We start from the raw sequence: 15,644 nt of genomic DNA on the forward strand, positions 1-15,644 counted from the left end.
TACTTGTGATTTTTCCCCTTTCAAATTCAGGTTTCAAAAGTCACATTATCCAGTCTCTCATTTTTGCCTTTGCCGAGTCATACACATTACACATGCATTCTGAGGACATAGCTTTTAAATGACCTTTCCCGAGATCGGCCCTCTGCTCATTTTGATTTGTTCAGATAAATTACAACCACCTGGCCTTTTGTATTAAAGAAAGCTGCATACAAATCTGACCTTTTGCTACTTACTAGGAGAGGGAAATTCATTGTATTTTAGATTAACTGCTGTTACTATTTCCTTCTGATACATTACGTTACTTTATTTGAGAATTGTGGACATATTTCTTGCCCCCTTTAGTTTCACTCTGCTTCTTACTCCATAGTATTGGACTTTCTTGAGTAACTGAAAGAAAACCTTTGTGTTCAAAAACAATGTATCCGTTTTGTTTTGCTCTGCTCCTGAGGATTTAAAGACATCATCTTGATTTCTCTTCACCTTCATAAACGTTTGCCTGGCCAGCTCCACACTTGCTGCTGATAATGAAAAGTGCCCTTTTCTGGCTTCCTTTGTTATATTAGCCTGGTATTTCATTTGCTGTTCTGTATTTCATGGGTTCAGAGTCAATGAATTATACCGTGTGGCTATTTCTGGAAAGCAGTGGGCGTGGCCTTTGTGCAGTCATGCCCCATACCACCATGTCAGGGGCAAGGCTGCTGGGAGATCGCAGCCATGAAGGACACTGGAGTTTAACTGCATAGGGACTTAGAACCTCAGGTTTGTGTGATTGAAACCCGCTTTTAATCACTAAACTCCCGTGCTCCGCATGCTTGCCTGCTGTGGGAGGACGTGTGAGTGGGTCAGGTCTTTCTATATTAGGCTCCCGTTTTCTTTCTCTCTGGAACATCTTTCACCACTTTCTATTTGCCCAACCATTTCATGTTCTCAGTCACAATGGTCGATCACATATTTTGTTTTTATAAGCAAAGTTTAATTGGCACAGGCTGTATAGGACATCACATGTTATTTTTACGTACCAAAAACTTTTAAAATCAGCAATATGCGTTTTGTTGTTACTTTACAAAAAAAGTCAAAAGTACTGTCTTTCAGTATTTTTTTTTTACTTCCTACTGTTCCCAGAATGCTTTTCTGAGGCAACTCGGACTTATTAGCTCTTCTCAAAGTGTCATCCTTCTGTGTGAACTCTTTTATCCTGAAATGAGATCATCCTTGGCAATTCTGTCAGTGATACCACCTATGTCAACAAAGACAGGACTTTAAATCCAAGTTTTAATTTTGAAATTACACGAAATAACCAATTACATGAAGTAACCATCACAAGATTGCTATAGGCTGCCTAGAAAGCCTGAGGACCTGTGTTCAACCCTCAGCCCTGAGAGCTAAAAATGACATGACAGGGTAGGGGTGGGGAGCTCGGGAGGAGGTGGAAGGTATGTGAGTGTGAGGAAGGAGGTGGGGGTATGAGGGAGGAGGTGGGGTCGTGAGGGAGGAGGTAGAGGTGTGAGAAAGAAGGTAGGGGTGAGGGAGGAGGTAGGGGTTTGAGGGAGGAGGTAAGGGTGTGAGGGAGGAGGTAGGGGTTTGAGGGAGGAGGTAGGGGTGTGAGAGAAGAGGTAGGGGTATGAGGGAGTAGGTAGGAATGTGAGGGAGGAAGTAAGGGTGTGAGGGAGGAGATAGGGGTGTGAGGGAGGAGGTAGAGGGTGTGAGAGAGGAGGTAGAGGGTGTGAGAGAGGAGGTAGAGGGTGTGAGAGAGGAGGTGGGGTATGAGGGAGAAAGTAGGGGGTGTGAGGGAGGAGGTAGGGGTGTGAGGGGGGAGGTAGGGGTGTGAGGGAGGAGGTGGGGGTGTGAGGGAGGAGGTAGGGGTGTGAGGTGGAGGTAGGGGTGTGAGGGAGGAGGTGGGGGTGTGAGGGAGGAGGTAGGGGTGTGAGAGAGGAGGTAGGGGTGTGAGGGAGGAGGTAAGGGTTGAGGGAGGAGGTAGGGGTGTGAGGGGGGAGGTGGGGGTGTGAGGGAGGAGGTGGGGGTGTGAGGGAGGAGGTGGGGGTGTGAGGGAGGAGGTAGGGGTGTGAGGGGGAGGTAGGGGTGTGAGGGAGGAGGTGGGGGTGTGAGGGAGGAGGTGGGGGTGTGAGGGAGGAGGTGGGGGTGTGAGGGAGGAGGTAGGGGTGTGAGAGAAGAGGTAGGGGTATGAGGGAGTAGGTAGGAATGTGAGGGAGGAAGTAGGGGTGTGAGGGAGGAGGTAGGGGTGTGAGGGAGGAGGTAGAGGGTGTGAGAGAGGAGGTAGAGGGTGTGAGAGAGGAGGTGGGGTGTGAGGGAGAAAGTAGGGGGTGTGAGGGAGGAGGTAGGGGTGTGAGGGGGGAGGTAGGGGTGAGGGAGGAGGTAGGGGTGTGAGGGAGGAGGTGGGGGTGTGAGGGAGGAGGTGGGGGTGTGAGGGAGGAGGTGGGGGTGTGAGGGAGGAGGTGGGGGTGTGAGGGAGGAGGTGGGGGTGTGAGGGAGGAGGTAGGGGTGAGGGAGGAGGTGGGGGTGTGAGGGAGGAGGTGGGGGTGTGAGGGAGGAGGTGGGGGTGTGAGGGAGGAGGTGGGGGTGTGAGGGAGGAGGTGGGGGTGTGAGGGAGGAGGTGGGGGTGTGAGGGAGGAGGTGAGGGTGTGAGGGAGGAGGTAGGGGTGTGAGGGAGGAGGTAGGGTGTGAGGGAGGAGGTAGGGGTGAGGGAGGAGGTAGGGGTGAGGGAGGAGGTGAGTGCAAAGCTGCAGGGTGCTCCATGCAGGTGGTCTGTTGTTTACTGAAATTCCTCTGAGACCTTTGTTGCTAGCTTTGGAGCATGTAAGTAATTCCTGCAGAAGCAGCACAGGAAGCAGACCACAGTCTGCGCTGCCACCGCCCCGCCTCCACCTTCCACAGGTGCCCCCGAAAACTCTTTACCATTCTTCTCCAGTGTGGGAGATGTTGATGGATAGAGCAAGGATCACCTCCAGGAACAGGAGCTGGTCCATGATAGCTCATACATGATACGTTTAATTAATGAGTAATTATAGCAACAAGTCATTGTCCAGTAAGCTCAAACGTGGATGCGTTCATCATGGAAGGGGAGACTTTTATTTGAGAAGAGGAAGGAACAGAATTCTGCTCTTGCTTCTGGTCTGACTCAGTGTTGTCCTTGACGAGCGAGGGAGAATGCTGTCTGCCTCTATTCCTTGGTGAGATCTCGTGAGAAGGAAGCAGGAGTTGAGACTTGCCTTCTTGCTAATGCATGCAGACATCTTGTCACCCACATGTGACGCACACCTTTCTTTTATCATTCATGGACAAAATAAACGGTGCTGCCTGGCGCAGAATAAAAACATGCACAGGAACACCATCTACATAACCAGAGTTTTACCGGGAAATCCGCCTCACTGCTAATGAAAGGGCAAATTATTTATTTTGATGGATGGTCCACACTCTGGCTTTCTTTATGAATGAAATCTGTACCACTCGCAGTAAAGGCAGAGTCGAAACTGGCAATGCTAGAATCTGTCAGATGACAAAAACCCCTGGCTCTTTCAAAACCTATTCTTTTCTAATCGACTTCGAAGCATAATAAGAGATATCTACATATCAATTCCAATTCTGTAGTCCAGATGGTAACTTAGGGAGATGCTGGTTAACTTCAGTTGCAGTCTGACAGGATCTGGAGGCTCTGGGAGGCACTGTGTAGATGAAGTTGGCCGTGGATGTGACCATGAAGGGGTGGTGCTGAGCCTGAGCATCTTCTTCTTGAGGAGGGATGCAGCAGTGTGACCCGCTTTCCTAAGCTCAGGCTGCTCTTACACCCTCACCACCCTTTCATGACAGCAACAGAAAAGGAACTTAAATAGCATTTTTGTTAATACCAACTAAATGATCCACGCTATCCAAATGGTAACAAGAACTTCCACGGACTAACATTTTTTTAAACCTTTATTTGGCATTTTAAGTTTTTTTTTCATTTTTTAAAATTGAGAATAGATTATTTTCCCATACAATTCCTTCTGATTATAGTTTTCCCTCTTTCTACTCCTCCACACCCTTCCAACCCCTCTCCTTTTCAGTTTCTTATTAGAAAAGAGCAGGCGTCTAAGAGATAATGACCAAGCAAGCCAATAAAACATAAGATAAAGCAAAAACCCATCACACCGGAGCTGGACGTGGCTGCTCAACAGAAGGAAGACTCGGGAGAAGGCACCAGAGACAGAGACCCACACTCAGGAATGCTTTGAAAACACTAAGCTGAAAGTTATTTTATATTCACAGAGGGCCTGGTGCAGACCTGCATAAGCCCTGTGCTTACTGCTTCAGTCTCTGTGAGGTCCTATGAACCTTGCTAAGCTGATCCAGAAAATCTTGTTCTCCTGGTGTCCTCCATTCCCACTAGCTCTTGAAATCTTTTTTTCCTTTACTTCTGTGTGCTTCCCTGGGTTCTGAGGGTGATGGATATGTCCCATTTAGAGCTGTGTGTTCAAAAGTCTGTCTCTCTGTGTCTGTCTGTCTGTCTCTCTGTGCCTCTCTCTTTCTCTCTGTCTGTCTCTGTCTCTCTCTGTCTCTCTCTCTCTCTCTCTCTCTCTCTCTCTCTCTCTCTCTCTCTCTCTCTCTCTCTCTCTCTCTCTCTCTCTCTCTCTCTCTCTCTGCGTAATACCTGGCTGTGGGTCTCTGCATCTGTTCCTATCTGCTGCTCAGGTGAAGCCTCTCTGATGATGACTGGATAAGGCACTGATCTATGAGTGTAGCAGAGTATCATTAGGAACCATTTTATTGTTTTTGTTTGTTTTTTAAGATTAGTAGTGTTTGGTTTTACCCTAGGTCTCTGGGCCATCTAGTCTGGTTCTTGATTACCTAAGCAGTGATGGTTGTGTATTCCCTCTTGTGGTTTGGGTCTTAAGTCAAATCAGACATTGCTTTGCTGCTCTCACAACTTCTGTGCCACCATTGCCTTAGCATATTATACAGACAAGACAGGTTTTATGGCTGGGTTGGTGTCCATATATCTCTTTCAGTAACTTGCAGAGTACTTTCCTGTACCAAAGAGAGTAGAAAATAAGGAAGAGGGGTCCATATAGGTACCAGCTTGACTTCTTCATGTCCAATCAGTTGTGTGGCAGTTGTCTTCAGCAGTGGAGCCCCACTGTCACTTTGTAGAGAGCCCCCTTTTGTCTTAGTAACAGCCTAGGTTGGTTGGGGATTTCCATGGAACTCCCTTCACCAACAATTTAATTAACTGCAACCTAGTGCTGCCACTGGAAGTCTTGCTTGGCTAAAAGAGACAACCAGTTGAAAGTCTATATCCCCCATTACTAGAATACCTCACTAGGATCACCTCCATATACTTTACTAGGTTTACATTCCACCCCTCTACCCGTCAATTCTAGCTGTCTCTTCTTGTATTCCCTCCCTCATCCCTATCCCTCCTCCCCATCTGATCTCTCTGTTTGAGTTTCCATCCACCCCCAGTCCACCTGTAAAATCCATTCTGTTTCCCGTCTCAGGGAGATCCGTGCATCCTTAAGTGTGAAGCTTGAGATATAGTGCACGTCCTTTGTGCCTTGACCTCCTTAACTCACACGCACATTCTTGATTCTGCACTCTCACACTTCTGACGTGTTCCCACAACATATCTGTATGTGTGCATGTGTGTGCTAGGTGACATAAGTGATTATCGTTTTAGTTTGTTATATTAGGGCAGATGTAGAAACAAACATTCCTTATTCTTTTCTTGTCTTTCTTTTATCTCATAGCAAGCTCATGGTAGTAAAGGGGGCATACCCTGAGCTTCTGTGTGCCAGAGGAATATGCTTGGAAAATCTACACTCTGGTTATTGCCAAGAGAGGACAGCACTTTTTAATTCAAATAATAAATAAATATTGAGTTAATTTTTTAGACAGTAGTGAAAGTTTTATATATAGTTTTACTAAAGTTAATGAATTAGGCAACTTTCAGACATTTTTCTTTTCAAAAATATATATCAATAATATAAACATATCACATAGTTTGAAGACTGTTGAAGCACAGAAAAGAATAATTCAGTCAGGCTGACTGAGGATTGTCTGCTGGGACAGCCCCATGGGCATGACTAGCATCGGTCTAGACAACCAGCTTCAGACTGGAAACGCACAAGCAGAGGGATGCACGAGCTGACATGGAGTGTGAGCCTTGGGCCCTGCAGACTTAGTGCTAGAGCGTGGTACATCACCCTATCACCCTGTCCTCAATTCAGTGGAACCGAATGACAGCATCACTGTTTGTCTGTCCTGGTAACACTTGAGAGGACAGAATCACTGCCTTACTTGTGTTGTCTCATCCATGGTCAGTAGGTTCACACCAATATACAGCACAGTCTCACAGACTGTGTTTAGTGAATTAGACTGAATTCAGACACTTTGCTCATCAGAATTGGCAAAGGCTAGACCAATATAAAATCTTTTCGATTACTTCCTTATTTTTTTTCCAAAATCTTAGAGATATTGATACATCGTGATGACTTTATGACATCCCTCTGGTCATCTTTGTACTGTTGCAGGAGGTAGATGAGGAACAATATGAAACTTTATGTGGATTTGAAGTTCAGCCTTCAGAACTTCTCATTCCAAACAAACAACAGTTCATCTATGTATCATACTGCCAGAGGACTCATCATAATTTTAAATGACTAATCATAATTACAATCATTTCATTATAACTTTACCCACATTCATAGGAAGCAAATTTAGATGTTTTACATTATTTTCAAGTTCATTGTTTATTTAACAAATGAAATTTAATACTAAATAAGTGTTTGGGGGAATGGGAATTAGCTAAGAATAGATTTTTTTTTTTTTGCCTTAAAGCTGATTGTGGTAATAGTAAGGGGATGTAATTAGTGCCGTGCTGATACATAAGTAGTTCATAGAGATTGTGTTCCAGGTGTGATCCACCACATCTTCGATCCCAGTACACTTGGGAGGTTGAGGCAAGTGACTGCTGGGCTTTGGCTACATCATGAGTTCTGGCCAGCCTGGCTTCAGAGTATAAATTCTTTCTCAAAACCAACACATAAGAGAGGGAAAGAGAGAGGCAGACAGGATGTAATTATTTCCATCTTGGAGTAGAATAGATGGATTTTGGATGCTCTCTAAAGCTTGAACCTGACAGAAAGAGGTAGCAGCTTTGGGGGGAGTTGGGGGCTAAATGAGCTATATTTGAGTTTCTTACGTTGTGTGTTTTTGAAGTACAGTATCCTAAAGTGTATAATGGCCATATGCCTTGCAGTATTTGAGAGGCAGCTAATAGAATCTGGGGGATGACACAGCATTCGAACTACTAGTAGTAAGTAGAATTATCTACCCTCATCTACATCTGATAGAGTCAGTGTAAAAAGTTGTCAAATTTAGGTCTGGGTTTTTATATTAATTTTTTTTATTAGATATTTTATTTACACTTCAGATGCCATCCCCTTTCCCCATTCCCCCCCCTTAGAAAACCCCTATCCCATGCCCCCTTTTCCTTTTTGCATTTATACATTTTTTAAAAAATAATGTTAATCATAAGCGTTATAAGTTTGGAATTGTTCAATCAGAGGTGTAACCCACTGACCAACCTAGATATAACAACTATCTTTGACTGGTGGAGATACATGAATATCTGCCTCCCTGTCTCCCCCCTCTTTTTCTCTTTCATCACCTAGCTTCTCCTCTCCTCCTTCTCCTCTTCTTACTCCTTTTCTTCCTCTCAGTACTCCTCCTACCTTAACTCCTCCTACACATCACCCTTCCTGTTAAAATGAAACTTTTCTCTCAAAATACAATTAGAGCATAATTATGCCAATTTGTACCAGTGAGGTACAAGATAGTCCTAATACCCCATCCATCCTTTTGTTGACTAACCAGCACCTCTGTCATTTATCCTAACTAAAACATTTAGTTCTGAACCTGGCTTTAGGATGAATGTCAGCTGACGACCATCCACTCAAATCTTTTCTCTTATGGTAAATAGCTGTAAGTTTTCAACCCCATCAGAAATCCAGAATGACTGAGTTAACTATAATTGTGGGAAGCACAAAGCATAGCTTCTAAAACTTAGCCAATTTATAGAGACCTCTGAACACCTGAAAAGCCCCTATACTACCGAACGTTGGAGCATCAAATCTTCAGCCTTCTGGCCCAGAATCATCTGACAGACCTTGGTGATGCAGGATTATTAAGGACTGATTACTCTGTCTAGGCAGATATAATCAGTCGACTATTCTGCATGTGTGTCCTTTTCTGGACAGTAATTTGTCTGTAGATGGAGAGAGGCAATTCTTGCCTAGTGGCTGTTACCACACAACTGGAGTAACTCCAAGGATGCTCAATTTCTTCTTAGAATCCACGACAGGAAGCTGTCAGGAGCAGACAGGTCTCTAATCAATATGAACATTAATATATAAATATTTGTAGCGTCAGTTCTATGGACTTCTGATGTTTTGAAAACCAACTATCCATGTAAGGTAACCTGGACTGTTGTCTGTTCACTCCTCTCAGCTATTTCTAAATAAAATATGGGAAACACCCTAACAATAAACTCAAAAATATGAATTTGCTATAGTCCCTTAACTCATAGGTTAAGCGTCCCAAATCAGTTAAAAAGGTTAAAAAAGGGTTGGGTCTAGGCATTGTATTCCTAAATGTGTTATACAGGCACAATGCCCATGAGCGTATCAATATTCATCTCATTTTTATATTAATAAGAGGCTCGTACCAATGAAAACCTTAAATTTGAGATCAAAGTAAATTTTGTACCATTTAAGAAATTATAACTTCATCTTGATAATAATTATACAGATTTCTACCAATAGGTTATGGCTATGCAATAAGTCCTAGCTAATCCCCCCTGTTCCAACAAAACCACTACTTGTCCCTAGAAAGACAGACCATTATTAACCACATTAGTCCCCAAGCTCAGGGAATAGGGCCGCTGACTCTTCTTTAACTTCTTCATGCTGATTAAGGGCGTTGAGATTTTAGAAGAGGGGTTGGGGGGAAGAGTAAGTTGATAAGCCTCTAATGCTGTGTCTTCACTGAATCCAGATGGAATTCCAGGACATCAGAGGTTTGGGCAGGTCTGCTCAGTATGCTTGATGAGTAGATACACCAAGGCTGTGTATTCTGCAATATACAATTCACAGAACAAGTTTTAGTATCAAGAAAAAAAAAATTTCCCACCCCCAGGGGGCTGACATTTTTTTTAAAGATGTTGGTTCTGAAGACTTTTTTTCCCCCGCTTCTTAAAATTGGTTGTAGTATTTACATTTCAGATTTTATCCTCTTAGCCTACTTCCTCCCACCACCCAGAAACCTCCTATCCCATCCCCCTCCTCATGCTTCTATGAGGCAGTGACTGCACCTACCCCCCCCTCACTATCCTCTCCCCACCCTCACATCATTCCCCCCCCCCACTGTGTGTTCATTTTTTTTTTTATGGGACCAAGAAACTCCTCTCCCACCTATGTCCGACAAGGCCATCCTCCCCTACATATACCTCTGGAGTCTTGGGTCCCTCCCTATGTGTCCATGTTTTGTTTCCCTATTTGCTCCCTTGAGCATTTTTGTTTCTTGTTCTAAGTAGAACTGAGGCATCCCCTCTTGGTCGTCCTTCTTCATGAGCTTCATGTGGTCTGTGGGTTGAGTCTTCACTAATCCAAGCTTTTGGGCTAACATCCGTGGAGATATGTTTGTGTAACTATCTTCTTTTGGGGTTTTTGGAAGATTACTTTCTTGCTTTTTCTAGGTTATAGTTTCCCTCCTTGTGTTGGAGTTTTCCACCAATTATTCTTTGAAGTGCTGGATTTGTGTTGAGATACTGTGTAAATTTGGATTTGTCATGGAATATTTTGGTTTCTCCATCAATAATGATTGACAGTTTTGCTGGGTATAGTAGTCTGGGCTGGCATTTGTGTTCTCTTAGGGTCTGTATGATATCGTTCCAGGATCTTCTGGCTTTTATGGTCTCTGGTGAGAAGTCTGTTGTAATTCTTATAGGTCTGCCTTTATACGTTACTTTGCCTTTTTCCCTTACTGCTTTTAGTATTTTTTCTTTGTTTTGTACATTTGATGTTTTGACTATTATATGGCGGGAAGTATTTCTTTTCTGGTCTAAACTATTTGGAGTTCTGTAAGCTTCTTGTATATTTATGGACATCTCTTTCTTTAGGTTAGGGAAGTTTTCCTCTATAATTTTGTTGAGGATATTTACTGGTCCTTTTAGTTGGGAGTCTTCCCCCTCATCTATACCTATTATCCTTAGGTTTGGCCTTCTCATTGTGTCTTGGATTTCTTGTATATTTTGGGTTAGTAGCTTTTTGTATTTTGCATTTTCTTTGACAGTTGTGTCAATGTTTTCCATGGTATCTTCTGCACATGAGATTCTCTCTTCCATCTCTTGTATTCTGTTGGTGATACTTGTGTCTATGACTCCTGATCTTTTTTTTAGGTTTTCTATCTCCAGGGTATTGTCCCTTTGTGATTTCTTTATTGTTTCTACTTCCATTTTTAGATCCTGCATGCATGGTTCTGTTTAATTCCTTTTCCTGTTTGGTTGCATTTTTTTGCAATTCCTTAAGGGATTTTTGTGTTTCCTCTTTAAGGGTTTCTATCTGTCTACCAGTGCTCTCCTTAAGTTCTTTGAGAGCGTTATTTATGTCTTTCTTAAAGCCTTCTATCATCATCATGAGAAGTGATTTTAATTCTGATTCCTGCTTTTCTGGTGTGATGGGGTGTTCAGGGCTTGCTCTGATGGGGGAGCTGGGTTCTGATGATGCCATGTAACTTTGGTTTCTGTTGCTTATGTTCTTGCTCTTGCCTTTTGCCATCTGGTTAACTCTAGTGCTGCCTGTACTTGCTGTCTCTGACTGAAGCCTGTCTTTCTAGTTATCTAGCTTGTGTCTGATCTCCTAGGGTCCAGATGTCTCTGTGATCTTTTCCAGCTGTACTGATTATAGTGGTACCTCTAGGATGCCTCAGGATATGGTGCCTCTAAGGTAGTAGTCCAGCTAGGTGTCTGCTGTTCTGGGTGCAGTGTCTCCTCTAGAATATCTCAGGATATGTTGTCTGAAGCTCTGAGTTCATTTGTTCCTCTGTGGCTCTGGATTGAGTGGACCTTCCAGTATGTCTCAGGTGGAATCTGGGGTCGACACAACGGCAGACCTGGCAGAGGTCTGATCCAGGCCTCAGATCTGGGAACTAGTTTCTAAGACACTGTCCAAGTTAGAGCGCCTGGGATCCCTGCTTCCTCTGGGTTATTGGAGGTTGGGGACAGAGCTGCCACCCAAGATCTGCTCAGTGCTCTGGCCCAGACTCTTTATATTAATTTTTAATTCATGGTGTACTTTGTAGCAGATATTCAATACTACAAGAGTTACTTTGGACAAAGCAGTGATGCAAAGACATCTATTTAATTTTTAAATGTTCTTATCAGCAACATTTGTAGCAACATAATTATCATCTACTGTGATGTGATTTTTATTGTTCTGCACTGCATAATTGGCAGCAGCAGATCACGTATAAAACAGATACATCTGCTGAGAGGATTCCTATAGATGTACCAATGCTAAACTGCCACACTAACCCAGATTCATGGAAAATAATTTATGAAATGTCTTAAGAAAGTATCTTATATTTTCCCTTGGATTTTAGGGTTGGGCTTTATCATTCCTCGTCACAAATGGCAGAGAGCCGCTCCAAGTGCCGCTCAATAATGGCATTTCTAACTGTCTCATCATGCAACATTTGGTAAAAGGCAGACTGGAAGAGCCAAATGTTTCACCAGTGCTGGGGAACATGGGCTGCAGTAATCAGTGTGCCGTCTTCAAATAGGAAATTAGTGCCTCGAGTTCAGAGCAATGACTGCACCCTCCAACCGTCTCCAAGCCCTCAGGACCAGCCAGGCTCTGGGCTGAGCTGTCTGTGGTCATCCTTTGTCCCCAGCTCACAACCTGAAGACGATAGTTATTGCAGTTGTTTGGAAGGCTAGATGATTTGGTCCTTGTCCAGTAAAGTGTGAACAGAGATGCTGGGGTTGGGGACAGGCTCCCTGAGGGAAGTTTAGCACCCATCACCCAGGCTCCACAGAGGAGAAACATCAAGAATTAGTGAGGCCTGACTCCTCCTACTGTTGGAATCAAACAGCTAAGACTGGGGAGAGCTGCTGGGTGGAGCCTCTCAGAGGGCTGGTATGCCAGGCTCCTGTCTGCAAGCACAACATGGCATCACTAATAGTGTGGTAGATTGCTGCCTGCCCATGTTATGGGTCTCAAAACGGGCAGGTCACTGGTCTGCCATTTCTTCAGACTGTTCCATCTTTGTCTCTGCATTTCTTTTAGACAGGAGGAATTTGGGTCAGAAGTTTTGTAGGTGGGTTGGTGTCCCCATCCCTCCCCTGGGGGGTCCTGTCTGACTACTAGAGGTGGTCTCTTTGGGTTCCATATCCCCGCTGTTGGGTGTTTCAGCTAAGGTCAACCTGCATTGACTCCTGGGAGCCTCTCTAATCCTGGGTCTCTGGGACTTCTTAGAGAATCCTTCCACCCTCTACCCCCAAGCAGCTGCATATTGCCATTCATTCTCCTGGCCTCTGGGACTCTCTCCTGTCTCTCCCTCATACCGGATCCTGCCCCTCTATTCCCCTAACCCTCCCTCTCCCACCCAGGTCCCCCTCTTCCTCTGCCTCCCATGACTATTTTGTTCTCCTTCTGAGTGGGATTCAAGCATCCTCACTTGGGTCTTTTTTTCTTGTTTAACTTCTTCAGGTCTGTGGGGTGTATCATGGCTATTCTGAACCTTTTGGCTAAAGCAGCTGACTGACACAGATGCAAATACCCAAAGACAAACATTGGACAGAAGTCAGGGACCCCTGTGGAAGAGTTAGAAGAAGGATTGAAGGGCCTCAGGAGATGGCAACCCCATAGGAAGACCAACAATATCAATTCACCTGGACCCCTGGGAGCTCCCAGGGACTGAACCACCAACCAAAGAGCATGCACAGGCTGGTCTGAGGCTCTGGGCACATATGTAGCAGAGGGCTGCCCTGTCTGACCTCAGTGGGAGAGGATGCACCTAATACTGCAGAGACTTGATGCCCAAGGAAGGGAGATGGGGGGGGGGGCTGCCCTCTCAAGGTAAAGGGGAAGGGAGTGAGGGAAGGAACTTTTCAAGGAGAAGGGCAACATTTGGAATGTAAATTAATTAATTAATTAATTAATGAAAGATCTGGGAAAAATGCAGGAGAGAGTAGCATGAAGATGCAGGACCTTCCGATGTCAGAGACAAGCTTTTTCGAAACTTAAGTTGTCAGCACAGTTTGTGCATGTTCCTTATCCTGACAAAATTGGGAAGGTAAGGCATCCAGCTACTAATTGGCAAGGACAGTTGTCAGGGACAAAGTGGGGAACCACAGATTAGAGGGGAAGATAATTGCAGTGTCATATTCATGGTTCTTTTACAGCGTCACCCCAAAGCAGAGTGTCCTGAGCATGCAGTTTTCTCTCCCTCTCGTTGCAGCCAGAACCTCTTGCTCTGTTAGTCTCTTAACAAGACCTTCTGCCCCACTCGCTGGCCCAAGTTAAATCCATTCAGTTCTTTAAAAGCAAAGAAACTGAAAGCCCACAGAACAATTCTGAGTCTTAAGAAAGGCTTTGCATTTTACAAATAAAATATGGGAAAACGCGTGTCAGTAACAGATTTTCTTTCTGTGTTTGTGAGTATTGGTGTCACTATGATACACTACACTTTGGGACGCTCAGTCTTGGCCAGAGATGTGTGCTTGGATCACTTATCTAAGCAATCCCAATTTGTGACCTTGAATATTTATTAATTATATGTTGTAGATTTTTGAGGTCCAGCAAAGGGTGTGTAAGAAGACAGCTTTCATTATTAAAAATCTCTATCATGGGAAGTATCGTTTATAAGCCAAGGAGAGATAGCTAAGACACTGTGAATCCTAGAAGATTCCATTTAAACCTAACCTTGAATTTACATTCTCTCAAGGCTTCTTGTGTTTACTCTTGGAAGAGTAGATTGCACAGCTATGTTGTTGGGGTACGTGTGCAAGTTAGCTTCTGTAACATTCTACCAAGAACATACAAATACATACTACCTCCTGCCCTTCGTGTAGCTTGCTTGGAAATGACACTGTGTTCTCGTGCCACATAGATGTTCTCAGCCACTCTAAGGGGAGAGGTACCAGCCAAGTTCTACTTGTTATCAGCCACATTTAATAACACAATGGTGGAATTTTATTAGAGCGAGTGATCTCTAATTTCTATACCTTTTTATTATGAGTTCATTGCTTAAAAATATAAGTTAATCAATTAAATTATTACTTGTTAACAGTTTCTTCAGTCCATATAGTATCTTCAGGTAGATAGATGCTCTCTTAATAAGAAGAAAGCAAAGCCTTAAATTCTATTTATGCCCCATGTCATATGTGTTATTGTTCAAATGCTGGATAATGGATTGCCTCTCTTCGTTGCGTTCCTTCCTCGTCTGCACAGGGGTTTTATGAATGATGCATCACTGGCCCTCAGCCATTTACTTTCAGAGACTGGTAGTTAATGTTTCCAACGAATGCCCAAGAATCTTGAATATCTCCATAAATAATGAAGCCATTCATTGTGCTCAGGGATGCCGCTTTTCTCACTGAGGGGGATTCTTCCTCTTGTTTGAAAGATTGTTTAATTGCAGTGCCTGTCCTCTTTAATATTTAATAATAATTTTATTAGCTGTATGGGAAGAGAGGGACAAGATCTGTGGTATCTGGTGCTGGTCATCAATTTTTTCTTATTATGACTTAATGAATATTATAATTACAAGGAAAGGCAGGAATATGAATTAGCTTAGTAGCTGTTTGGGGCTTGCTAGCTTAGGGGGCAAACCCAGAAAGGCAAAAATACCCTTTGGTGGTGGTGTGGAGACCCACACACAGACTTCCCTGCGTTTTAACTGTCATTCCTCACTTTAAATGGTAGACACAGGCTTTGGGTAAAGTTTTCAAGACTCGCAGTCAGAGCTGCTGCTGGCTCCCCAGCAGCTGACAGGGGACGATCACAACTTAGGAAACCCAGTCTCAGCAGGCATACAAGCCTCGGTCCCTTTTGATGTATTTTGAAAACTTTCATTTTCATTCCTTAAAAATTTTTTTTGATATTTTCCTTTCTGTTAAGACAAACAAATGCCTGGGTTATTTTGAGTGGGGAGCCTGACCACAGCTCTTGTCATAATAGCTTTTATTTAAGTAGCCCCTTGTACCTGAGGCTTTCCAAGTACCTTTGAGTACATCTTGTTAGTCCTATGGACAGAGGTCAGGAGAAAAGTTATTTGTAACACCAAACATTTCATGCATCAGTGAAGTTGAACCAGGGCCTGGGGAGAAGGTAATTTTTATCTTTAGCTTCTAGATGTCTATGTCTATGAAGTAATTGATAAATTTTCAATTCCATTTGTTCCGAACTGAAACCAGACACTGTTGCATTTGATGTGCTTTTAAGCCTATTTTAAAACTGATCTTTCTTAACCCCCTCCAGCAACTGCTTCGAGAACGACAGCAGATGGCCAGCCGTCCCTTTGCTTCAGTTGATCTAGCCCTGGAAGTGGGAGCTGAACAGACAGACTTTCTGCGAGGGCCATTAGAGGTA

At 43.8% G+C, this 15,644-nt stretch overlaps 1 protein-coding gene across 3 annotated transcripts in view; it reads left to right on the forward strand.

Moving 5' to 3' along the window:
• Positions 1–15,644, forward strand: part of Atrnl1 (attractin like 1) — a 539,822-nt gene that overhangs the window by 315,621 nt on the left and 208,557 nt on the right. For all 3 annotated transcript variants that reach the window (XM_034499803.2, XM_034499812.2, XM_076925810.1), the window contains exon 27: positions 15,534–15,641. In XM_034499803.2, coding sequence (XP_034355694.1) covers positions 15,534–15,641 — 108 coding nt within the window. The remainder of the gene's footprint in view (positions 1–15,533; positions 15,642–15,644) is intronic.

The sequence above is a fragment of the Arvicanthis niloticus genome, chromosome 1, assembly GCF_011762505.2.
Source record: "Arvicanthis niloticus isolate mArvNil1 chromosome 1, mArvNil1.pat.X, whole genome shotgun sequence".
Taxonomy (NCBI): domain Eukaryota; kingdom Metazoa; phylum Chordata; class Mammalia; order Rodentia; family Muridae; genus Arvicanthis; species Arvicanthis niloticus.